The sequence below is a fragment of the Genypterus blacodes genome, unplaced genomic scaffold, assembly GCF_046128005.1.
Source record: "Genypterus blacodes isolate CSIRO-AG114 ecotype Tasmania unplaced genomic scaffold, CSIRO-AGI_Gbla_v1 ptg000112l_1, whole genome shotgun sequence".
NCBI lineage: Eukaryota > Metazoa > Chordata > Actinopteri > Ophidiiformes > Ophidiidae > Genypterus > Genypterus blacodes.
This window is the reverse complement of record NW_027466916.1, coordinates 1,432,570-1,456,165: the sequence shown is the minus strand read 5'-3', so window position 1 is coordinate 1,456,165 and position 23,596 is coordinate 1,432,570. Positions and strand designations below refer to the sequence as shown.

The 23,596-nt window shown below is 47.1% G+C and overlaps 4 protein-coding genes across 4 annotated transcripts; 1 reads left to right on the top strand and 3 right to left on the bottom strand.

Annotated features, from left to right (window-relative positions):
- Positions 1-3: 3 nt before the first annotated feature.
- LOC143009524 (zona pellucida sperm-binding protein 3-like) lies at positions 4-2,778 on the bottom strand. Its single transcript, XM_076161528.1, has 9 exons — positions 2,774-2,778; positions 2,209-2,551; positions 1,916-2,028; positions 1,734-1,840; positions 1,475-1,649; positions 1,291-1,405; positions 1,120-1,199; positions 944-1,032; positions 4-702 (listed from the first exon to the last, which is right to left on the bottom strand). Exons 1-9 carry the CDS (start codon positions 2,776-2,778, stop codon positions 44-46), a joined length of 1,686 nt encoding a protein of 561 aa, XP_076017643.1. The 3' UTR covers positions 4-43.
- Positions 2,779-3,076: 298 nt separating this feature from the next.
- Positions 3,077-9,151, bottom strand: LOC143009634 (sodium-dependent lysophosphatidylcholine symporter 1-B-like). Its single transcript, XM_076161687.1, has 14 exons — positions 8,979-9,151; positions 7,454-7,585; positions 7,070-7,194; positions 6,320-6,443; positions 6,157-6,235; positions 5,903-6,063; positions 5,678-5,768; positions 5,443-5,561; positions 5,266-5,349; positions 5,090-5,173; positions 4,900-5,012; positions 4,665-4,808; positions 4,353-4,529; positions 3,077-4,159 (listed from the first exon to the last, which is right to left on the bottom strand). The coding sequence occupies exons 1-14, from the start codon at positions 9,048-9,050 to the stop codon at positions 4,105-4,107; spliced, it is 1,560 nt and encodes a 519-aa protein (XP_076017802.1). The 5' UTR covers positions 9,051-9,151; the 3' UTR covers positions 3,077-4,104.
- Positions 9,152-10,377: 1,226 nt separating this feature from the next.
- On the bottom strand, positions 10,378-14,660 carry LOC143009635 (E3 ubiquitin-protein ligase TRIM21-like). Its single transcript, XM_076161688.1, has 2 exons — positions 14,560-14,660; positions 10,378-13,832 (listed from the first exon to the last, which is right to left on the bottom strand). Exon 2 carries the CDS (start codon positions 13,367-13,369, stop codon positions 12,395-12,397), a length of 975 nt encoding a protein of 324 aa, XP_076017803.1. The 5' UTR covers positions 13,370-13,832; positions 14,560-14,660; the 3' UTR covers positions 10,378-12,394.
- Positions 14,661-19,311: 4,651 nt separating this feature from the next.
- LOC143009705 (protein L-Myc-1b-like) lies at positions 19,312-23,138 on the top strand. The gene is made up of 3 exons (XM_076161779.1): positions 19,312-20,007; positions 20,506-21,124; positions 21,755-23,138. The coding sequence occupies exons 2-3, from the start codon at positions 20,587-20,589 to the stop codon at positions 22,363-22,365; spliced, it is 1,149 nt and encodes a 382-aa protein (XP_076017894.1). The 5' UTR covers positions 19,312-20,007; positions 20,506-20,586; the 3' UTR covers positions 22,366-23,138.
- The last annotated feature ends 458 nt before the right edge of the window (positions 23,139-23,596 follow it).

Here is a 23,596-nt window from a genome sequence, read left to right as displayed (position 1 = left end):
TTTCATTCGTTTGTTTTTATTGAATTGTTGAACCACACAGATTCTACCTCCATGTGAAATACCAGATGGCCTCTGTGTCGTCTCCTGTGTGTGAGACAGGCAGATCGGCCTTCATCCTCTCATCTTCCTCACCTCTTACAGCTTCCTTCCCTTGTTCTTCCTCCAGTGGCTGTACTCTCCTCTGCGTGTTCACTTCCCTATCTGATGGTAAAAGTTCTTCCAGCTGAATCAAGTGACGTGGCTCATCATCATTTACTTGAACCAACTGCTTGACATGATAGATCTCATCTTCACGTTCCTCTGCCACTCTCAGCTCTGATCCCTCTCTCTCTTCATACCCTGATCCCTCATCTCCAAACTCACTCACATCCATCACAAAAGAGTCTTTCCTCTCTTCCACCGACAGCTTAGTCCGGAAATCTAACGCGTCAAACTCGGAGCCTGTCTCCATTCCTTTCTCATCTTCACTGTTGATTCTCTGGTTTTCATAGTCATCATCCTCTTCATCATACTCTTCTATGTCAGTGGTTTCCCATGGGTCTTCATCATTGTCCAGGTCATCGATGTGGTGACTCTTTTTGTTGTGTACTTCAAGTTCATCCTGTCTTCTAATGCTGACAGGAGATGAGCTGATGTGGAGAAAGTCGTCGACTTCTTCAATGGGCTGATCGGAGACCAACAGGGGTTCACTGCTGGCAGAGCCTGAGAGAAGGCAGAAGATGGCTCAGTTACTTTAGCTGCCAGTGTAGTACAATATAAAGTCCCCATAAGAACTCAAGTAAGTTACTAGGGGGAAGTGAAGGGATCAAGAAAGGATAGAAGGTAGGGAGGGAAGTGATGACAGAAGGAAGAGGAAGAAAAGAAGTTGAGATGAGATGAATTTAATAGAAAATCTCTGTCTGCAAAGTAACTTCAAACCAAAGGTCCAATCAAAGCTGAGTACCTTCCATCATGGCCCGTCTGGCTTTAGAGGTCACACACCGAGAGTCACAGCAGGCACATATGGAGTCGTCGCCTGTGAGCGCTGTCCACCTGCAAGACCACAACACAAGCACGACCCTCAGCTCTGAAGTCTCAACCATCCACTGGTGAGGACGCATCTGTGCTGCTGAAGCTCACCTGTTCTCTCTGTAGGTGCACGACTTCCGCACAGGACTCGGATCCTCAGATGTGACAAAGAACTTGCACTGAATGTGGACCTAAAGATTGAAACGGTATGAAAGTTTAGGAGGTGCTGGTGCTGTGTAGTTTAGGCTCAGTGGACCGTGGAGGACAACGCTTCATGCTCACCTCAGCGTCGGGGTCGGAAATGAACTGGAAGGCGTTCAGGGAGAATCTCAGGCTCTTGTCCGTCCGGGAGATGAACCCAGAGGCTCCCGGGTCTCTCTGGCTGTCCAGCATACAACTATGAGGGAGAGAGACGATCATCAAGCCAAGTCGGGAACCAAGGCGTTTTATGATCCAAAATACTCACCCAAAGTTGTCGATGATGGCGTATTTGAGGTTTGATGCTGGGTGGTTGGACGTTGAAGCATAGCAGCTGCTGACGTACAGCTTCCCTCCGGCCGGGATGTGAGGGGCGGAGACCTGGAAGTGAACCATCTGCCCCAGCCGGAACGCCTGCGTCTCAGCCGGCCTGCTCCACGAATCTAACAGGACATGAGAGCCGTCCATCCAGAGCCAATGGAGCCGCATGACAGAACGTTTTACAATTACAAAGGTTCTCAACTTACCGTCCATCAGCTGGATCTGGAAGTCGCTCGGTCGCCCACGCAGCTTCTTATGCAGAGTAGCAGATTGCCAGGTCGGCTGCACAGCCAGCCGGTGGATGTGATGATACCTGCAGGAGAAAGGATGAGAGTATAAATCCTATCTCTCTCTCACACACACACACACACACACAAATAACTCCAACCTTTGAAAGCGGCATTCAATGTCAATATCCATCTGATGAGCGTTGCTGGGGGCTCTGCTTGGCGACGGCTCATAATGGAGCACAAACTTATACACCAGGAAGCCGGGATGGGTCTGTCAGTAGAGGAAGAGGAAGATGAAGATGAGAGATGGTCCTGGCATGGCAGTCTGGGAGATGGTGGAGCAGGTGGAACATGGGGTTGGGTCCCTCCTAACATTCACAGAGCCAAAGACAGAGGAGCGAGGTCATGACCCCAGTGACCTCAGTGAGTGTCCGTTGCTGGGGCCCCTTACCTGTCGTTGGACCTCGCAGTGTGTCAGCGGGTAGGTGAAAAGCAGGTCGCTGTGCGGCCAGAGGACCCCGTTGCTATGACAGCTGTCCCCCAGCTTCAGCTCCTCCGCCTCTGCGCCGAGGCCGTAAAACGCCGCTCTGATGCGCACGACAAAGTCAGACGCGGAGCAGCTCACGGAAACGTCCGGCAGGTGAGCGGAGCCGGACCGGATCTTTGCTCCGGACCTGAACCCGGGGGTGGAAGGGGGAGGAGGACCGGGGGACCTCTGCGTGGATGTTCGGTCCAGTTTGAAGACGTTCCTCCTCCTGAGAGCGGATGTGGATCCACGCGTGTCTGCCGCGGAGCTGACGAGCAAAACAAGTGAGACAACATTCCACCAAAAACACAGACGGAACTTTGTTTTCATCGCAAACACGCGGCTGAGCTTCGACGTTGACGGAACAATCTGCGCGTCAATCCGCTGCGGCGTAACAGCTGGAGATGATCAGGATCAATCAACCAATCAATCAATCATGTGTCCACCAGGCAGAGACACACGAGCGAAGACACACGGGACTCGACTCTACCGCATCACCGACACAGGTAATGGTTTGTTTTTAGTTTTAAGTTTGCTTTTATCTCCAATTGTGAGTCTTATAATCTTTTATTGGTTTTTATTATTAACTTATGGATCATTTAGCTTCATAGTAGGTCGTTCTTTTGGCTCCACCACTACATTTTACTGCCATTGTGTTTCCTTCTCTGGGGTTTGACTTTGACTTGACTTTATTCTCACTGTCGCTCCAGTAAATCACTGAAGTTTCTTTCTTCGTGAGTTTTTCCTGTGACATGAATGTGTTAAACAAAGAGACGAGTCGATTAATCTGCTGGAAAAGAACGGTTTCATTTTTATTAAGGTCATAATTTGGTTGCTTTGTTTACGTTTATACATTTCAAAGTTTCATTCAGAATTACTTGACCACCGTCCACATCCGGTGACACTGCCTTCGAAATAAAAGCCCTATGAACTGTTCCTCCTCCTGGTCCCGTTTAAACTTTATTCACAAACTTTAACTTTAGTTTTGATTTACATCTGAACCATTCAAAGTGCTACTCGTATCCAGAAACATAACATCCATGTACGCCGAGGAAAAATGTTGTGCTTTGTCATTTAAATGGAATAAAAAATAAATTCCAAATATACATGCATATGTTAAGATTTAGACTTAAAGAATGCATATGAGAAAATAAGTTACATTTAAATAAAGTAAAACAGTGAAGTCTTTCCTTTCCTCAGGAAGTAAAGAACATTCTTCTATAAAACAACATTCTTACATTCTCACGGGTCTGTAAAGCTCCAGACACACACATGAGGCAGAGGCAGAAAACAAACCAAAGACTTTGGACAACAGAAAGAGTGTGTGTGTGTGTGTGTGTGTGTGTGAGGCAGGAACATGAGAAGCTTGATATGTCATCACATGCTGTCCAGAGCACTTTGTCCTCAGCAGACTATCAAGTAGCAGGAGCGCCTTAGAGCTGATGATGAAGATAGACTCTTCATAGTGTAAACCTTGCAGAGTTAAACCATCTCATTAGGTGACATCACTTTCACTGCATAATGTGAACTTCAGAACTTGTAAACCAGCAAATAAACGCTTCATCGTACATCAACAACACAAATCACAGGCAGGCGCCGATACAGAAAACTCAGCTGACATCTTGTGCCCACCAGAGGGCGATGTAAACCTGTGTGACCCGCTGGGCTCTATGGTGCTGTAACGTGAGCACAGGGCAGTGGCCACAGTGTGGTCTGTGGTGTGTGTGTGTGTGTGGTCCGCAGCACACACACACACAGGTCTGAGCGGCCCAGTGGTCGCCTCCTTCAGCCTGTGCAAACATCCAGCTGCTCCTCCTTAGGTTAGAGGTCGTCCCCTAGGGCTGCAGATTCAGAGTTCGAGTCCGTTTCAGTGTCCCTGTTTAGGAAGAAGAGCCGATAATCACACACCGGGCACCTAACACACACCTCACACACCTACACAGGGGCGGAGACGCAGCAAAGTGGTTTGGTTTGGTTGAGGATTTGAGCTCAGGTATGGAATCAAAGTGAGAACAGAACAGTCGGACAGCAGGTCTCCTCGGTTTGGAGCATGCGTGTGTGTTACTTACTTCCAGTCCTGGAGCACTTTGCGGTTGCCTTGCCTCCTCTCCTCATCGATGGGGTAGGTAGTGAATATCAGCAGACCCACAGCGATGAGAACCACGGGCACAGGAGAGACCAGAACCTTCAGTGTCGTACTGACGGCCTCAGGCTGGACGCAGCCGCCGGTCACATAACCGGCAAATCTGTACAGAGGAGGAGAGAGGAGAGAGGAGAGAGGAGAGCTGAGGAAACACATGAGGACTGGACTGATGTAATGAGCAAGGAGACCAGAACCTCCATGTTTAGCTCCTAAATGACTCAAATAAATGTAAACTTACTGTAAACTGAAGGTGGAGACGCCGAGAGACACTCCAGATGCAAACTTGATGAAGAAGACGTAGAAGGAATAGAATATGGGTTCAAGGCCGTGGATCTTTGGGTTCCTAACCTTGAAGTCGTCCACCACGTCTGGAAGCATCGACCTGAGGGGACAGAAGCGGGGGTTAGGAGGGGAAAGGAGGACATCATAACCCATCATAACCCAAACTGTGCGGCCTGGGGAAAGAACCTCACCAGGGAAGGAGGAACGCCGCCGCCACGCTCACGCCGGCTCCCATGGCCAGAATGTAGGAGCTGAACAAGTTGCCCTCAACGGTGACGACCATGATCATGAAGGGGACGGCCCACTGTGGACAGAGGAGAGGGCGGTGAGGAACATGATACGACTTAGAACCCTTCAAAAAACCAAGCCTGCTCCACTGACCGAGACGCCGATGTAAACCGCCATCTTCTTCCCGAAGCGGGACAGGAAGCACTGCCACAGAGGAATGGTGAGCGTTCCTGACAGCTGGAGAGATGAAACCATGCACAGAGTTAAGCTGGCTCTTCAGTCAGGACGGAGGTCAACGTGTGACGGGAAGAAGAACAGGAAACACTCACCATGATCACCAAGAGGATGTAATGGAAGTCCTCTCTGTGTCCCAGGGAGTGTGTGAGGAAGAGGGCGAAGTTTCCCTCCAGCAGCTGTAGAAGTGACGAAGACAGACAAAGAGTCAAACTACAGGAACCGTCCCAAACCCCTAAACTAACCGGAGAACAAGTTAGACAGCAAATCACCATGAAGCCCAGAGAGGTGAAGAGGAAGCTGAGCACCAGTTTGATGTACGGCCCGTAACGAATCACCGTACACATGCCCTGCCCGAAGCTCAGGGACGGTGTGTGTTCACGCACGCTGCCTGGAACGGAGACAAGAACGGGCAGAAGATGAATTTGGGACGAGACGACGTAAGAAGACACGGAGATCATCTGGTCGTCATCATCTGGTCGTCTCATCGTCAGGTCATCGCCTCACCTTGTCGCTCCTTCACGCCAAAGAACAGGATGAAGGCACAGAGGACGTAGATGGCGCTGATGACAAAGGAAGCGATCACATAGGCGTGTTTCTGTGAGGGGAGAAGAGAAAGGAACTGTTCAATACCTCAGCCAAGGGAGAGTTTGTTGGTCTGAAACTTGGGGGAGGAGGAAAGTGATGACCAGACTTTGATAGAGTTCAGTCTAGTGTGTGTGTGTGTCTCACCGTCTGGTCCAATGAGGCGTGTGAAGCGTTGAGCGTTGCCATGTGGGAAACGTTCCCGCTGTCGTTGAAGGCTGGGGAGACGCAGGAGGAGCCGGCCGCGCCCACGATCTGTCCCTGGATGGCCGTGCCCAGCACCATGCCCAGCACCTCCACCGTCATACCTGAGGGCCACACACAGAGGCTGACGGGTTTGAACAGACGATGACGACGACAACGCTAGACGAACTCTCCGTCACAGAAGCGTGCAGACTCACGGTACGCTGTGGCCGAGTCTCTCTCTCTCTGCTCTGTGCTGATGAACATGGTGAGGGCCGAGTAAGGCACATGGAAGCACTGGAAACACACACACACACGATACAGTGAGGCGTGTGTGTATGTAACAGAACAGTTAAGAGTGTGTGGCCATGAGTCTCTCACCGTCTGCAGGGACTGGAAGAGGCAGTAAGAGATCAAGTACCAGACCACTTTCCCTTCTTCTAAAGGAGGCACGTACCATATCAGGCAGTAGGTCACCACGGCAAACGGGGTGGAGATGGCGATCCTAAGACACACACACACACACACACACACACACACACACACACACACACACACACACACACACACACACACACACACACACACACACACACACACACACACACACACACACACACACCTGTTTCACAATGACCTCCATTATTGCAGCGGGCCAGCCGACCTCATCTTGACCTTAGGTAACCTCAGCTCTCTCTCTGACTCCACCAGCCCACCCAGAGTAAAAGGAGGAAGCCTCACGTACACAGGCTCACACACACACACAGCACTATTGGTTTGAAGCTGGTGTGGTGTGTTGTGGGTTGGACCAATCGCAGCAGGAGTCTGAATGCTCCCCCCCCTCCCCCTCCTCCTCCTCACAGCGCACTGCTCCTGCCGCCATTCTGACTCACACACACTCTGTCTCAAGATAACTCACTGATTTGACTAGGGGGAGATTTCTCTTAAAAAGAAAGGGGGTTGTGTGTGGGTGTGTGTGTGTGTGTGGTCATCATCCCCTGTAACGTACGGGACAGGAGGCAGCCTCTCACGTACAGACGGAGGAAACACACTTTTGAACTGCCAAACCACAAAACCAAGGTGTGTGTTTGCACAGCTGGAGGAAACACACTCGCAGACGCAGACACTCACCAGGGCATCATGCGGCCAAAGCGGGTCCATTTGGTCCGGCTCACTAAGAAGCCCACGGTGGGGTCTGTGATGGCGTCCCAGACCCGGCCCACAAACAGAATGATGGAGGCGTAGAAGGGATCCAACTGTGAGGACGAGGAGGAAGAGAGGACGATAAAAGAGAGACGAATATGAAACAAAGAAGCGGTGAACTTTCGACCTGCGTGGCATTCATGTAGCTTTCTGCTGCGATGGGAGGAAGGAAACATTAGTCATTTACAGACTAACTGAAGGACAAAGCAGAACAGCAGGAGGTCGAGTTCCCGGCTACTGAGACTGATGAAGCCATGAAAGAGTGTCCTTCAGAGTCTTTAGTCCATTTAGTCTGAGGGTCCAGTCTCTCACCTGGGCCACATCCAGCAGGTACATCTGGAGGAAGATGCCCAGAGCGGTGCCTGTGATCTGGTACGGAGCCCCGCCGGCGGCGTAGCACAGCTTACTGAGCAGGGACAGACGAGGGCTCCTCTGGTCCCCCTGCTGGAGGACAAGGAGAGGAAAAGGGGATTGGAATTGGAGCCACACTGCGGTTCTCACATTCCCAAGGGGGGCCTCACACCCAGATTCAGACAATCTTATCATATTTGAACCAAACTAGAACTCTGTTAGGCTTTACTTTCGGTAACATCTCAAAACCAATCTCTCATAGGAAAGGACCCAGGTGTGTGTGTACGCCTCATTTCAGGGGTAAAAGGTGAAAGGGAAACATAAAGTTAACAGACCATTGCTTCATGTCACAATATCAAATTTGATCAAAACTCATTCCTTCCCTCGGAGGTCATCTCTCCAGGCGTGTTTTCATAATTGATTGCAGGTTTTACAGGGCGTCACAACAGGAGGAGGCGATTGGCCACCGCTCCTCAGCCAGGCGCTCAGAATATCAGATTAAATACAGATCCCCTACTTTATGCTCCGTTGAGAAGTGTAGAAATCGATAAGGTTACTGTAGTTCACACACCAAATCACACACACACACACACCGCGCCTGGTCCGAGCACAGTCATTGGTTGTGGCGATGGGCTGTTGCGGGACGAGGATGTGAGCGAGTTCAGTGTCGTCTTCAGTCATCCTGCAGCCATCTGATGGTGTGTGTGCGTGTGCGTGTGTATCACATCCACAAACACAAACGCAGCACAAACCCGGTGCTGCCTTATCACATCGAAGGGCCCTTATAAAGAGTACAAAGGCCAGGAAGACTCAAACTTAAACCGGAAATAAAGAACTCCAGTGTGCAGGTGTGCCGAGTAAACAACTGAGAAATAAGAATGAAGTGAACAAGAGACAAAGAAACACTGAGAGCAACTTCAAACATCAAAGAGTGAGTGTGTGAGTTCCTCCAGACTCACACAAGGACTCTGATTTAACACGTTTTAAGACTTTAGGCCTCATATTTATGGTTTATTGTGACGAGAACAGTTACAAAGATTACAAACTAATTCTTCCCTCAAAGCAGAACATTCCTGTGACCTGAAGGCATCATTTCTAGGTTGAAGGCTACAAATACATTCATATCATCCTCATGGTCTTACGTCATCAAGTGTGTGTGAGCGTGTGTGTGTGTGAGGGTTATTCTAGCACGTTTTCACGCACGAGCAACGAATTTAGTTTAGCTTGAATTCCCATTTATCTGAGTCTCGACTGCACTGATGGCGGCTTGTAACGGAAGCGTGGCACCTTTGAAGCCGGCAGAGATGAGGGAGGACAGGCGGCTGGGTGGAACATGGAAGCACCGACACGCACCGAGGACCTTTGGGTGCTGCGGCAGCGTCACCGGGTGTCAGCTGGACTTTAAAACTACATAGACACGCCTGAGGAGGAACCCTGCCAAAATTTAAAAGCGCGTATTTTGTTAAAAAGAACGCGTTCCGCTCACCATTGCCGCCTTGTTCTCCGTGTGAATGACTTTCACCGCCGTATACTGCCCAGCGCCCTCTCCTTTCGCCATCTCTGCTCGTGGATGTGACCGTCTGTCACTCAGATGTTCCGGTACTGTGCGCGTGTTTGCCGCGTCGTGCCACCCCGCTCCTCTGTGCGAGACTGATGAGTTACACCCACCCCCGCCCCCTCGCGCGCCGCCGCGTGCTCACTGCCTGCGCGCGTCACTCATGCTAAACGTCTGACGTCACACTACACTCGAGCGGCGCTGCTTTCAGGAACGGTCGGAAGTGACAGGTGTATTTCCTATTCTTCTGATGATCTATTATTCATCTACAAGGATAGGATAGGACGTTTATTGATCTCACGGATGAAAAATTCAGTCGTCAGCAAAGGTGCAGAGAAGAAATACAAAATAAATACACACAATTTACAATATACACACGTTAAAGTTTGGGTGCCAGGGATCGTGTTTAACAGAGACTCAAATATTTGCTCTGGAACAGTGCTAAGGGAAATAAAAGAGGATGAGAATGTGATATGTCACCGACTGCAGTTGTTTACGAGAGATAAGCAGCATTCTATCACAGATTTAGTAAGTTTGTATCCTTTCAGAAGGGGTTACAACAAGAGTGGAAGTAATAACATGTAATATGTAACCAGTCTATACACTGAGTATATTTTCTAGGTAATGCTTACTTACACTTAGTTTTGAGCAAATTGTGGACAAATCCTTGCACATCGCATAGATAGTGTAAAAGATTAGACTTGACTGTTATCTTCTACTCAAAATCTAGTTTGGTCTTACTCTGTGTCACAGCAAACACAGCATTTGTATTAAACAAGTCTAAGCATAAAGTGTGTTTGTCTGTTTCCCTGCTGAATTAAACAGATTTTTAAACTCAAGCCCCTCATTCTCATCAGTGTGTCACGTCGCTATTACAAGTAAAAAATAGAAACTCTACACCTGCACACACATCAAACATTTCTATCTAAAATGACGAAAAATGGTTAGTCTGCATTGATCATAATGATGATGATGATGATGTAGATGATGATGTAGAGAAATAAATTACGTTTGGACCACTTTTACCTCATCTCTCATCTAGATGCATCAATTGACGTTGTTGATCATGTACGATTTTGACTGACCAGGTGAGAATGACACAGGGTGAACTCTGTGGTGCTGGCGTTCTCTACTGGACATGGCTGTAACACGTCAAACCTGTGCACTTAAAACTCAGATAAAAAGCCAAAGAACAGCTCATTACATTATTAGATCTAATCGGTATGAATCACTTCAGCGGAGCATCTTGGAATACTTTCTGAAATATTGTCAAAAGATTTGGAAAAATATGGAATAGATCTTCTGCCAGATCTGAATAAGGAATGCTCAGCTTTTAAAATGTAAGTCTATGAGGGGCCACACTGATAAGTTCTATTAGAGATGCCAACCATTTCTCTCTTACTTCACAGAACTACAGGCTATGCCAGACCAGTGACTGAAAACCTGAACACCGAACAGTTCCTTTTTACTTTTTCATTTAATTTAACATCCCAGGCGGGCCATGACGGGGTTGTATGGATCGCGGGGTTGGGTTTGGTCTTTGGGTGGGATAGGTCCTCTCTTTGTTTTGTCTCTCCTTCTCTTTACCACAGCCTATGATGCGATTTGTACTAGCCTACATTGCTGTTTGACATCATAAACTGTATAAAACTGTATTTACCCTATGATACCCTATGAGATCATCACTGATGTCATCCTGGAGTCTGCGCCCACACTACTGTGCCATGTTCTCACAACCTCCAGAGGGCGTGGCTGCTACATTCATTACTCAATGTGTGTGCTGTGGTTTTATGGAATTTGATGACGATCTTCTAGACTTGGCCGTTGGCATTAACTGCTTTGTGACTGGATCAGTATGGAGAATCAGGGAGTGAGACTAGATTGAGTCAAGTCCATCGTATTTGTATAGCCCAATACCACATACAATGTCTCAAAGGGCTTTACCCACAACATCAGGAAAATTCCCGCCACCGCCCAAAGCTCTCTCGGAAAATGAGGAAAACGCCCATGAAAACCTTGATATAAGGAAAAAAGGAAAGTCAGGAGAGGCAATCCCAAAGGAAATTCTGTCTCCACGAAACTTCCTGCTGGTGTGTAACCTGTAAATGATTGTAGGGCATCAATTTAGCAGGGAACAAAAGTGAGGTGGAACATAACCAGAAGGACTTATTGTTGAAACACAGAAATAACATTACAGAAACCAATACCTACAAAAAGAACAGTAGAAGAGAAAACTGGTGGGCCGGCCAGAGACAACACAGAAGGGAAGCCACACAGACCAACGCACAAAGGGTCGTAGGATGGTGTCTTACCTCTAAGTCTAACCGATCCAAAAATACCAAAATAAACTAAACAGAAATAAAGCCACAAAAAATAGGGCTACAGGATCCAACGGAATAAACTAAACAGAAACAAAATGCAAACCTATGAGACTGTAGTTTTTCTTTTTTTTAAACTATTTGTTTTTATTGAAGCCAACATTTTACATGAAATTGCTCATACAATTATAGGATATTTTAGAGATAATTTTTTATACAGAGAGGGGGAAAAGGAGAGAGAGAGAAAGAAGGAAGGTTGTTATTACTGTTGTTGTTGTTAAACTTTATATGTAGACCCTGAGGTAAAATAGGCAATATGAGGTACAAGTAGATTGAAATTGAAACAGCCGTGGTGACCTGGAGGTTGTGAGAACATGACAGGATGACATCAGTGATGTCGAAGCGCTGATCTCATAGGGTAAATACAGTTTTTACAGGATGATGTCACAGCAATGTAGGCTACTACAAGTCGCATCATAGGCTGTGGTAAAGATAAGGAAGGGGGGAGAAATAAAAAAAACAACAAAAACGAGAGGACATCCCACCCTGAGACCAAACCCAACCCTGCCGTCACACCCTGCATCCATACAACCCTGGAGCAAGCGGCGCCTAGCAAGCAGAGAGGTGAACGTGACCATTTCCTTTTGTGAGGTGTTAAATTCGGGCGAGTCAGCTGGGGTGAGTCAGATGGCAATATGAGGGGAGGGTTGAACCTGCATTCCCAATACGGTGGACAATATGATGAAGTAACCGGACCAATAGTTGTAGAGCCTGGGGCAGAGAAAAAACATGTGGCTTAGGTTACAGTGAGGCTTCCAACATCTATTACATTTGTCCTCCATGTCTGTGTACATTTCGGCCCATCTGGATTTAGATTAAATGGACCCTGTGTACCACCTTAAACTGAATGAGAGCGAGACGAGCACAGAATTCAGTCCATTCATAAACCTCAACCCAATATTTGAGATATTTTCAGTGTGAAGAATAGTAAAGACGGAAGATCAGCTGATCCTTTGTACTTTAGTTCCCTTAAACCACAGAATTGTTTCGCATAAACTCCTGCACGTTAAGCGAGTGACTGACAGCTGAGATGATCAGGGGGGTGGAGTTTGTATCACTATGATGAGACCCAGGACGGAAGTATGGGAGGAGCTTATGAGTGAAGGAGCAGCCAGTGAAGCAGAAGATCTCAGATGCAGCATCCACCTCATAGAAGTAGACCAGACCCTCCTTATAGTCCACAAACACGCCCACCTTATCTCGCTTTGACGCCAGATTCAGAGGGAGAGGAGGGACTTCACCAGCTATGTACTCATCTTCATTCCTCAACCCTACAGTCCAGTAACCTTCCTGAGGGCTCAGTGTGATGGTTCCCTTCCTCTTGCTCGTCTCTGTGGTCACTCCTAAAGTCCACTCAGTATTTCCTTTGACCTGAACCTCAAAGTAAAATCTTCCAGAGAAGAAACTCTGCTTTCCTAAAACATTAACACCTCTATCAAATCTCTGTGGGTTGTCTGGGAGATTCTTCCTCACATCACCACAGTAAATTAGTTTTTCATCATCAGACAGGATCAGATAAGGATGAGCTGTATCAGGATCCACTGTCACGTCCACTGCAGACTGCTGGATCTTCCTCATAGCCACCTGCTTCAGCAGCTTCTCCAGCAGAGCCGCAGCTTTCACCACAAACCCCTCGTGTGAACTTTGATGGACTGTGATCTGTGTCCAGTCCTTGGTGGAAGGAGCAGAGCCGATAGATGAGAAGCTCTGGAGGAGGTGGAGGTGATCATTAGAGAGTAGGAGCTTTTCCGCCTCAGCAGCTATCTCTCTCTGCTCAGAGAGTTCCCGCTGCAGCTCTTTGATGAGGTCTTCAGACTGTTTCTCTGTGCTCCTTTGCTTCTCCTTTACAGTCCCCACGAGGTCAGTCTGGATTTTCTCCAGAACCTGCTTCAGAGCGGTGAAGACCTGATCTCCATCTGTTCTCTCTCTGTCTGCAGCTTCCATGCGGAGCTTTGCTGACTTGTTTCATCTCCTGGATCTTCAGTAGTGTCAGCCTGATCTTCTGCTGATGTACAGCCACCATCTTCTCCAGCTCAGACTTCTTTCTTTCAGATTCTTCTTCCAGAGGAACAAACTCATGGTTCTTGTGGTCTAAAACAGGACAAATGAGGCACATGCAGGTCCTGCAGAAGAGCTCCAGAGGTCTCACTTTGGTTTGCCTCGACTGTCTGAACTCAGCGGCCATCTGAGATATGAAAGTGTTCACGTCTAGCTCGGGTCATGTGTGGAACACCTCGTTACACAGAGGACACACACACTGGACGTTACTGTCCCGGAGTTGAGTGATGCAGGTTCTGCAGAAGTTGTGTCCACATGATGTGGAGACTGGATCAGTGAGGACCTCCAGACAGATGGAGCACAGGAATGGATCATCAGACGGCAGACTGTCAGCAGACATGTCTACAAACTGAGAACAGACAAGAACATGAGTGAAAACATCTCTGGAGGACACAAACACTGATTGTTGAGCAGGATTAAGAGTCTGGAAGTCTTAAAGCTCCTGAAGTTCATGTCAAGTGAAACAGGAGAGACGACTTTGTTCTTGCTGGATATTATGAGCAGACTGGGGTTTGTCAGGCTCAGCTTCAGGCTCAGCTGGTCACTGATCACAGTATAAATATAATTATTATTATTTTGGCTCTTCGATGATGGCATATACTGATATGACGGCATATAAATACTGATATGACGGCATATGAATACTGATATGACGGCATATAAACAATCATTTGACGACATATAAATACTGATATGACGGCATAAAAATAATAATATGCCGTCATCGAAGAGACAAAATGTCTAGCGGGCCGGACGTTCCCCACCTTTGCTGTAGTTCTATTCGGACTGTTTGACTTTAAAGTTTCCCTTTTCACTCTCGAGCTGAACTTTGCCGTTTAATGAGGTCACCGTGACTACAGGCTGCACTCACTTCACTTCCTGTTGTTGTGGTTGTCGTGGTTGCGGCTAAGCGCTGAGACTCACTGACGCAGCTAAACATTGCCGTGTGTTTACAAACACAACCGTGTGTGAACCAGAGCCAAGCCTTTAAGACTGAAGCAGTGAAGTGAGACGTGTGACAGCAGCTCAGCCTGGACCTCATGCTGCTGCTGCTGAAACTGTCAATATGTACTCACCAGAGTTTGGCTGAGACGCTGCAGAGACAAACTTAGACAAACTTCTGATCCCCCGGCTTCTCGTCTGCTCCAGGCGGGGCTCTGCTGGACTCTGATTGATTGACTTTCGTTTCTGGAATGTGACGTTGCAGCTTCTGCGTCCTCCTCTGCTGTTGCTCCTCCTCCTCTCCTGTTGCTCCTCCACCTCCTCCTCCTCCTCCTCCTGCAGCTGTTATTTTTGTCTCCACGTGAGTTTGAATAAAGAGTTCAGTTGTAGATTTGTCAGAAGGTCTTTGGGTTTGTAGTTCAGCTCGGTTCAGGTGTCAGATTTGGAGTTTAAAGCGCAAAGTTGCTTCCCTTCTATGACGACAGTGTTCTCGAAATGGCCAAGAGGTGTAGTTGGTCGCAACCGCCACTAGATGACGACACGCGCGCCCGTCTGCAGACGAATGAGAGCGAGACTAGGACAGGACGAGACAGTATGTAGATTGCATATGACTTCGTCCCACCAGTCTATGTCTAGATGGAGTTCAAGCTCAGTCTCCCAGAAACAGAGGAGTTTAGTCTGTTTATTTCTTTAACACATATAGAAAGTTATTATATGAAGTAAATTAATAGTTTTGAGGGACAGTTTCAGCAATGACAGACTGTGTTGTAGTAGTGGATGAACTCTGTGGTTCTGGCGCCCTCTACTGGACATGACTGTAACACGTCAAACCTGTGCACTTTAAACTCAGATAAACAGCCCGTAAAAGAACAGCTCTTAACATTATTAGATCATATCTGTATGAATCACTACAGTGGAGCATCTTGGAATACTTTCTGAAACAATGGTGTGTGGTGTTTATGTGCTTTGATGTTTTTGTGTAAATGTTTAACCTGTTTAATTTTTTCTAAACAACATCAATCAAAAGAAATATTTTAAGATTGCGAGTAAACAAATGTCTCAAAGTGTTGAAAATAACCAAGATCCAGCTTTACCAAATTGACACGAACTCTTAGATCTTCTGCATTTATGACCAACATTCATTTACACGTTTTACACACAAGGGGGCAGTATTAGTCAGTAAACGCCTGCTACATTGAGGCGTTTTATTGAGCAATTAATGTGTGACTTTATGTGCATATGTGATGTGTTTCTATCAATATTAATGGTTTCACATAAAGTTCACAGTCTTTCAGTTCTTGTACTTTTTATATAATTTGCATGGTTGTGTTGATTTGCTGAAAAATGTCTAAATACTTTCAATTTAACACAGAAGGACATTGAGCCACGATCTTTGTGACACAAGCTTGTATTTTATAAATGAATGAATAAACTCTGCAACCTCTTTATTTGGGAACTAAGTTTATTTCACAGGGTTAATAGTGACAGTGTTCAATAGTACTTGGCAAGTTTTAAAGTACCAGATGAAGGAGGTAATGGATTTATAAGCATTCATACATTCAATGGTAAAAGCCTGATGTCTTACACACAATACTACATGTAGGCATGTGACAGAGATGTAATAGAAAGGAAAGAGGAATCTCAAATACTGAAGTACAATTTTAAGAATCAGGATCAGAAAGATACTACATCTTGATGCGTTTCCAATTTGCAGAAATAAACACAAATGGTCAGAGGGAACTTTTTACTTCATTCATAATTAATACAACTTTACTCATCAGATTTATCTCCCTCTTTCTTCTGTGTTTGTTTACATATTTTCATTCTTTTTCTTTCTCTTTCTAAGGCCTTTTCGTTCCCCTTTTGCTTCTGTCCTTCATTCCTTCCTTCCTTCCCTCTTATTTCTGTACTTCCTTCTTTTCTCCCTCCTGATCTTGTGTTTCCTTCGTTCTGTATTCCTTTGATTGTTCACAGTCTTTTCAATCTCAATCAACTGAAAACGCATGAACCCATGTTACTAGTAGTGTTTCATCAAAAATACATTTCACTGGTATACTTGATTAATCTTTGTGAAACACAGTATTTCTCCTGAGAGGATTAGTTTTGCTGAGAGGATTGAGTGCCTCCTGTTAATCAGCAGCATATCATCACACTAGGTGACGTGATCACTCTGCTGCTGGCCGCCTGATGTTATGTTGAGGGTGTGTCTGAATACGGTGTTTAACATCCCTGGGGAGCAATAACACATTTGTGAATTATTTATGTTTTCTTTTCTCATTTGCACAGTTTTTATCCGAGCCCAATGACTGTGGCCATTTAACCTGCTCCATATTGTATGATTTTGGATGGGAGGAGAAGGTCAGGGGTCAGGGTTAGGGGTTTCTGTGTCACGGAGGTCGTGGGGAAAGGGAGGCGTCCCCTCATATCACACATGGGGACAATCAGCCGGACAGTCCCCAACAACTCTCCAAATTCCTCCAGTGCTTTGTGGGCCGAGTGGGTGTTAATGCGCCCTGCAGGGGGAGACCCCCACCCCCGACCACCCACCCCCCACCCCCTTAAGGTGGAACCCAACTCCCCCTGCACCCCCTTACCAGTGTCTTTCTCCTCACACATATGCTACTCTAACAATAAGGGACAATGGCTGATACTTGAAGCAAAGCTTGGAGGTGACTTGGGCATCGGGCTTTTGTTAGTGTTAAGCATTGTCACGCTAACAACGCCCCGCTGAGCTAAGTTTCTCCATGTTTAGGCAGAAGAGGAGGAGGAGAGGAGGAGGACGAGGGCGCTCATCTGAATTTTATGGGACAAATTGGATGGGATTTGTCACTGGCAAGAGAGAGATATACCCCACAAAGCAGACTGAGAGGTGGTGCCCCGCGTCATTATGGGACGGGAAATTGTAAAACACCACAATGTGGATTCAGGCACTCCACCCCAAATAACACTCATCAACCTACAGCTGGGAGAGGAAATCAAACCTTTAATGTACTTCTTTAGTTACTCCAGTAGTATTTCCTCTTACCGGCTGCTCCTCTTTGGTTTTATTACCTTTTATTGACTGATCCTGACTTTTCAATCCAATATCTCTGAGTGGAGTTTTAGTTACAGCTACTTGATTGGAAATATTTGCAGAAAAAGTATTGTAACTGCAGCTGCCTGTTAAATGTGTTAAAGTACAGGATTTGACTCTGAGATTGATAAGAATGGTTGAACATTTCTTTCACTGCTGACTTTAGTTCCACAGTATAAATCACAACTCAATGATGTTATAATATTTCTCATGTTAAGCTTGTAAGGTTGCAGTTAAACTGGATGAGTGGGGCGGACATGAACGTTTCTGCAGCAGAACGCAGACACTTGTGAATCTATTTGACCATTAAAAACAACAACCAACCGGTATGATGTGAAACAATCTGATCTCCTAAATGCACTACAGGTACAGACACTGTAACCAAACACCAGAGGTGGAGAGGCCACGCACTTAGGGACGCCGCTCCAGGCCTTAAGCGTGTTTGACCTCAGGCTCATCGTGGCCAACAGATGTCCATCGCTAATCAGGGTGGCTAACTTGCCCCGAAGGTGTCCGGGGATGCGGGGGGTTTTGTCTCGGCCACTGAGATGCTTAATTAAAGACAAGGGCGGCACGCGATAGACCACTCCGATCAATATTTTGGACAGGGGGGCGGTGGAGGACAGAGGGGGCAGTTGGGTATGATGGTGGCCTTGATGGGAGACGTTGGCCAACTTTGACCTTTTGCTTGCCAGTGTTCTTATTGGGATCGGGTTTCACACCAGACTAACAGTAAAGTGACAGTATGTCTGTATTTAATCAATAACTCTTTCAATAATATGAAGTTTAGTGTTGCAGTCATTTCCCTGGGGGACGTCATGTCTGCAGCAGAGGTTTCGCCTTTCAAACCAAGCACAGTTTGGTTTATTCAGACCTGAACTTCTTTAAGTAGATTACTACTCAGAGACATCTCAACTGTGAAGTCCTGCTGTTTCCCACTTTTGTCTCAACACAGATCCCCATTCAAAGAGCCGCTGCCCCCCTCCACCCATCTCTCTTTACTCTTTACTCTGAGTTAGTTTGGTGAATATGTAAATGCAGGAGTATTTACATTGAATTCTTGGCCTTTGTGACACAAATGAAGGCATTTATGGCTGCAAATCAACTGGCTTTTACTGTGCTATTGTGAAATTGCTCCCCAGCTGCTTAGTCTGCCTTTCAGATGTATTGGTGATATCTGAGGAGAAACTCATAACAATGCCATGCTTTGAACGAGCAGGCAGCAGAAACCATCTGTATCGACGACTTTTAAAAACCTTGGCTCCGACGGTCTGCTCCTTGCTTTTTAAGTGGATTAAAGTGGGTGAGATAAGAAGCCATGTCTACAGTCAAGGATGAGACATGGCAGTTTTACCCCCAAACAAGAGTAAAAAAGGATCGTCACAGTGCTATCAATCAGTAGTACACACTGATTAACCCTTCATTCCTAGGTTGAATATCTTCAACAAACAGTGAAAAGAGTAGAATTAATTATCTGGACAGTGCAAGAAATGTTTAGGTCTCAAGAAATATCACATAATCAGTTACAATAATGATAACAAGAACAACAATAATAAGAAAATGACCGAATCAGAACCACAGTTAGTTATTGATCAGGTATTATGTGAACAAGGCACCTCTGTTACAAGGCTTTTCTTTGTTCCATCAGGATAGAGTAAGGAGAAGGAAAAAAACCAAACCAAACAAATATGTACATCAAGACAAAAAAGAAAGATTTTAATACAAAGTTGAAAGACACTGCACACATTCATCACAGAGAATTACATGTTAATATAACTTGATATGTTTATTATACCACACATCCTAGTCCTACTGTAGATCCTGGAGTACTACAACAACAACAACTACTACTACTGCTTCTAGTACTGCCATATATACTACTATGTACTATTTTGCAAGAATTCTTCTATTGTATTTTCAGTTCAGCTTGTAATAAATATTTTTTTTATAATTAAGTATTTTTTCTTCCTTTTTGCTTTTTGTTCTCATTTTCCCTCTCCCGACACCATCACAGTCTTGTGCAGGACAATTGTGGCATTTCGCTTATACTTACTTATACTACATTTATTCTATGTCTTTGTATTTTTATATGTTTGTCTAGGTTTCCTTGGAGGGATAATAAAGCCGTTTGAATAGTTGCTGTTGTCTGTGTAGTGGCCCCGCCCCTTATGCAAATGAGGGGCCTTACCCGGATCTGCCGCTGCAGATATTTTTCCTTAGCCCCGCCCCGTACTTTACGGCTTTATAACCGGATGTCTGACTGGCGCGAAAACGCACCGTGCAGCTCTCTGTTCCACATTGTGCAAAGGACCGTCGGACGGAACTGCTGTGGAGCCTTTTAACCTCAACCCAACTAAAAAAAGAAGCCCGACTCGTTGGAAAACTCCCCTTTTCCTCTCGGGACGCCTTTTTCTCCAGGACCAACTCGGGCAGCTTCCACCGCCTGCTCTCGCCCCCACTCCACTCTTTGTCAGGGGGGTTTCCATGCCCTGAATCCCGCCACTGTTCGGTGAGTACTTTAATCTACGTTACTGTGTGAAAGTTGCCAGGGAGGACCCGGGGAGCAGTTTGGTCAGCAGGGACACGTTTACTCACCGTGAACGCAAACCGCCGGTGCTGAGTGAATGTACGCGGTTGACTTTTATTCTTCTTTTCTTGTACCGGGAACAAAGCACAGCCTGCGTTTCATTCCAAACCCACACAGACCTGTTAACACACATGCATATAGAACCGGGGGCCGTTCAGTTTGGACCTTAAGTGTAACGTGTAACTCCCGGTTACATATCACGGGATGATGTCATAACCTTGTGTGTCCGGACAGTTTGAGTTCATCAGCGCAAAGCAGCATCCGCAAGATCTAATCAATTATGAATGTGGTCCCATTTGTAGAAGGAGGCAGTTTAGTGCTGTGATACCCGAGCCGCCCGCTGGATCACACAGATGGAGGAGTAGCTCAGGGATGTTCTGTACTTTAAGCATGTTTACTAATCACCCCTGTCCCCCCCAGGTCGTGCAGGAGGATCTACGCAAGCTCCGGGTCTCCATCAGCTCTGGGATTTAACGCTACAGGACATTACTCTGCTAAAACATGGAGTTCGATCGCTACCAGCATTATTTCTTCCACGACTTTGACACGGAGGAAGATTTTTACAAGTCGACCGCACCAAGTGAGGACATATGGAAAAAGTTCGAGCTTCTCCCCACCCCTCCCATGTCCCCCACACGGACTCTGAGCCTGAACGGCGTCTCCTCGCTCATTTCACCGGGCGACAAACTGAACTGGCTGACCAAGGTGCTGGGTCAGGATGAGGAGTGCGAGGGTCACTTCATCCCGGACACTGACGAGCTGTTCGGCAACCTGAGCTCCATCATCATCCAGGACTGCATGTGGAGTAGTTTCTCTGCCAGCAAACAGCTGGAGAAGGTCAACGCCAAGCTGACGTCTGCAGGCGTGCCCCCGCTGCCTCAGCTGAGACCGAGACAGGCGCAGTGCGTCTCTGCCGGTGCCGCCAACGTGGTCGCCCCGGCGACGGACTGCGTCGACCCCGCGGCTGTCCTCACCTTCCCGACAAACAGCTGCAGGAAGCCGGCATCGTCTGGCTCAGAGTCTCGCTCGGATTCCTCCGGTAAGGGACCAGTCTGTTTGTGTGTGTGTGTGTGTGTGCCCCGCCTCGTGTGTGCTGCCCTCTAACAATGCGTTATTTGGAGAGCCTGGCCGCTGCGCTCAGTCTTCCCCACACTCCCTCCCCGTGTCTGCGGTGTGTGTGTGTTGCGTAACTTCAGTCTGCGGCGCAGAGTGCCGTCATGTGCGCTGCAGTCTGAAGCGTGAGTTGAGATTCTTGGTATTCTTACACATGTTCTGTGCCTTTTAAAAACCGCGCCCCCGCCCGTTTAGCTTGCTCTTCTTCCTCTGGCTCTGCATTAGCATCAGAGTGCGGCGGAGGGGCGGGGTCACCCCGATTTACTGCCGTGAGAGAAACTCTTTCAGACTTCCCAGATTAAGGAATGCCCCCCGCCAGCAGGTCCTCATTTAAATTGTTGCATGTTCTGAGCCCTGAAAGCCTCAGGACTGGAACCATGTAGGCTTAGGAGGACCTCTCCTCTCCCTCACCCCCAGGGATGCTGGTTTGATTCTGTTGGGTAGATCTGTGACAGTTGGTTCCCTGATGTTGTAACAGATGTCTCAGTCCTGAGCGTTCAGCTGGAAGCGTCCTTTGCCATGTGTATTGACGAGTGTGTGTTATGTTTGATCACAGATGAGGATGATGAGGAGGAGGAAATTGATGTGGTTACCGTGGAGAGCAAACAGAACAGGGTGCGGCTGGTGAACACCCGCATGCCGGTGACCATCAGGGTCCGAGCCGACCCCTGCCCCCAACGCTTCCACATGTCTGTGCACCGGCTGCAGCACAACTACGCCGCCCGCTCCCCAGACAGTGAGCCGGAGCCTGAGGATGATGATGATGATGATGATGACGAGGAGGAGGAAGAAGAGGAAGAAGAGTGCGTGGAAGAGCCCAAAAGGAAACGTCCCTGCACCGCCTCCAGCCGGCGCGGCTCCCGCTCCTCTGCCTCGCCGCCGGAGACCCCTCAGACCTCCGACGCAGAGGACAGCGACCGCAGGCGAAACCACAACTTCCTGGAGAGGAAGAGGAGAAACGACCTGCGCTCCCGCTTCCTGGCCCTGCGCGATCAGATCCCGGGCCTGGACTCCACCAAGACCCCCAAAGTGGCCATCCTCACCCAGGCCACGGAGCATCTGACCGAGCTGCACAGCAGGGAGAAGCAGCTGATCCAGGAGAAGAAGCGCATCAAGTCCAAACAGCAGCGACTCCTCAACAGACTGGCTGAGCTCAAACGCTCCTGAGGGCCCCAACCAAAAAAAAACTGCCTCATCCATTTTCTAGAACTTTAAAAAGAAAAGAGAAAAGTGTCACTTTTAAAGAAGCTACGGACTCATAACAACATGCCTCGTGTACATATGATGGATGTCTTTGTCCGGCTCATACATGTGCTCCCCCCCCCGAGGCCACACTGTACCTATGAGCCTGTCTGTTTGCACACTGGGTCGCCGGTGTAAGTGGGTGATGGAGCCGGGACCGGGATCCGTCCTGGGATTGCTGTGACGGGAGATGTTGATAGTTTACTGGGTGGTAGTAAACAAATATGTAGCCTGCATAACGGATGAAAGGCCAATTTTTGTTGATTTTGTGTTTTGGAAAAAAGTTTTTATGAAATGTCTTTTTAATTCTTTTGAACACACACACACACACACACACACACCCATACCCATAGGAGTTATGTGTTTAATGCCTCGCTGTGTACATAAGAATGAGGCCCAGGTGTCTGATGACTGATCTCTTTTGTTTCTCTTTTTATGATGCATTTGGTGTACAAATTCTTTTTATTGTAAAGAATCTCTCCTCTCTCCCGGTGAAGGAGATCAGGCGTAAAGAGAGGCACCTATTTTGTTTAAGAAAAAAAGAAGAAACTGATCAAAAATAGTTTAAGTAAAGTAGCACTGCTGTACTTTATATACACGTGTCACTTTATGAACTCAACGCTTTCCTCCTCCTTGCTCTGAATATCATGCATGCTCACATTGCCTACAACATTAAATTTGTTATATATTTGAGTAAACCTGTGGTAGCGTGCATCATTCTCTCTCCCTCTCTCTCTCTTTACTTTAGATGTCAGCGCTCTTACTGTACTCATCTGATCTGAATATCAAATGTCCCGGGGCGTTATGTCCTTCATCATAATGGGTTTATCACAGGGTACAGGCACAGTTTCTGTTTCTATGGTAACCTGAGGAAGACTAAGTGAAACGCTGATGGGAATGTCAGAGGTTGAAGTGTCAGACGCCAGCGGGTTATTAAGACCAAATATCTGAAAAAGCCTTAAAATCTGTGCTCCTGATCCACAGTGCAACCTTGAGGCTCCGTCTACCTCAAAGGTCAATTTCTATAAATATTCAAATCCGCGTAAATCTTCAAAGCAGTGTTCTGAAGGGACAGAGGTGCAGTTGTGTCTGGTGTCATCATAAACACCGTCGATGTCACTCTGCAGCGGGTGAGCCGGTGTATCGCCTGCATCAG

Bases quoted from the DNA above. Each gene is read 5' to 3' on its own strand.
- LOC143009635 (XM_076161688.1), bottom strand. From the start codon at position 13,369: ATGGAAGCTGCAGACAGAGAGAGAACAGATGGAGATCAGGTCTTCACC.
- LOC143009705 (XM_076161779.1), top strand. From the start codon at position 20,587: ATGGAGTTCGATCGCTACCAGCATTATTTCTTCCACGACTTTGACACG. The intron at 21,125-21,754 runs GTAAGGGACCAG...GTTTGATCACAG, and splicing joins GTCTCGCTCGGATTCCTCCG to ATGAGGATGATGAGGAGGAG.
- LOC143009524 (XM_076161528.1), bottom strand. The intron at 2,029-2,208 runs GTAAGGGGCCCC...CTCTACTGACAG, and splicing joins ACTGCGAGGTCCAACGACAG to ACCCATCCCGGCTTCCTGGT. The intron at 1,650-1,733 runs GTAAGTTGAGAA...ATGTCCTGTTAG, and splicing joins CCAGATCCAGCTGATGGACG to ATTCGTGGAGCAGGCCGGCT.
- LOC143009634 (XM_076161687.1), bottom strand. From the start codon at position 9,050: ATGGCGAAAGGAGAGGGCGCTGGGCAGTATACGGCGGTGAAAGTCATT. The intron at 6,444-7,069 runs GTGAGTGTCTGC...TGTGTGTCTTAG, and splicing joins TTTGGCCGCATGATGCCCTG to GATCGCCATCTCCACCCCGT. The intron at 5,562-5,677 runs GTGAGGCGATGA...TCTCCGTTCCAG, and splicing joins TGGCGTGAAGGAGCGACAAG to GCAGCGTGCGTGAACACACA.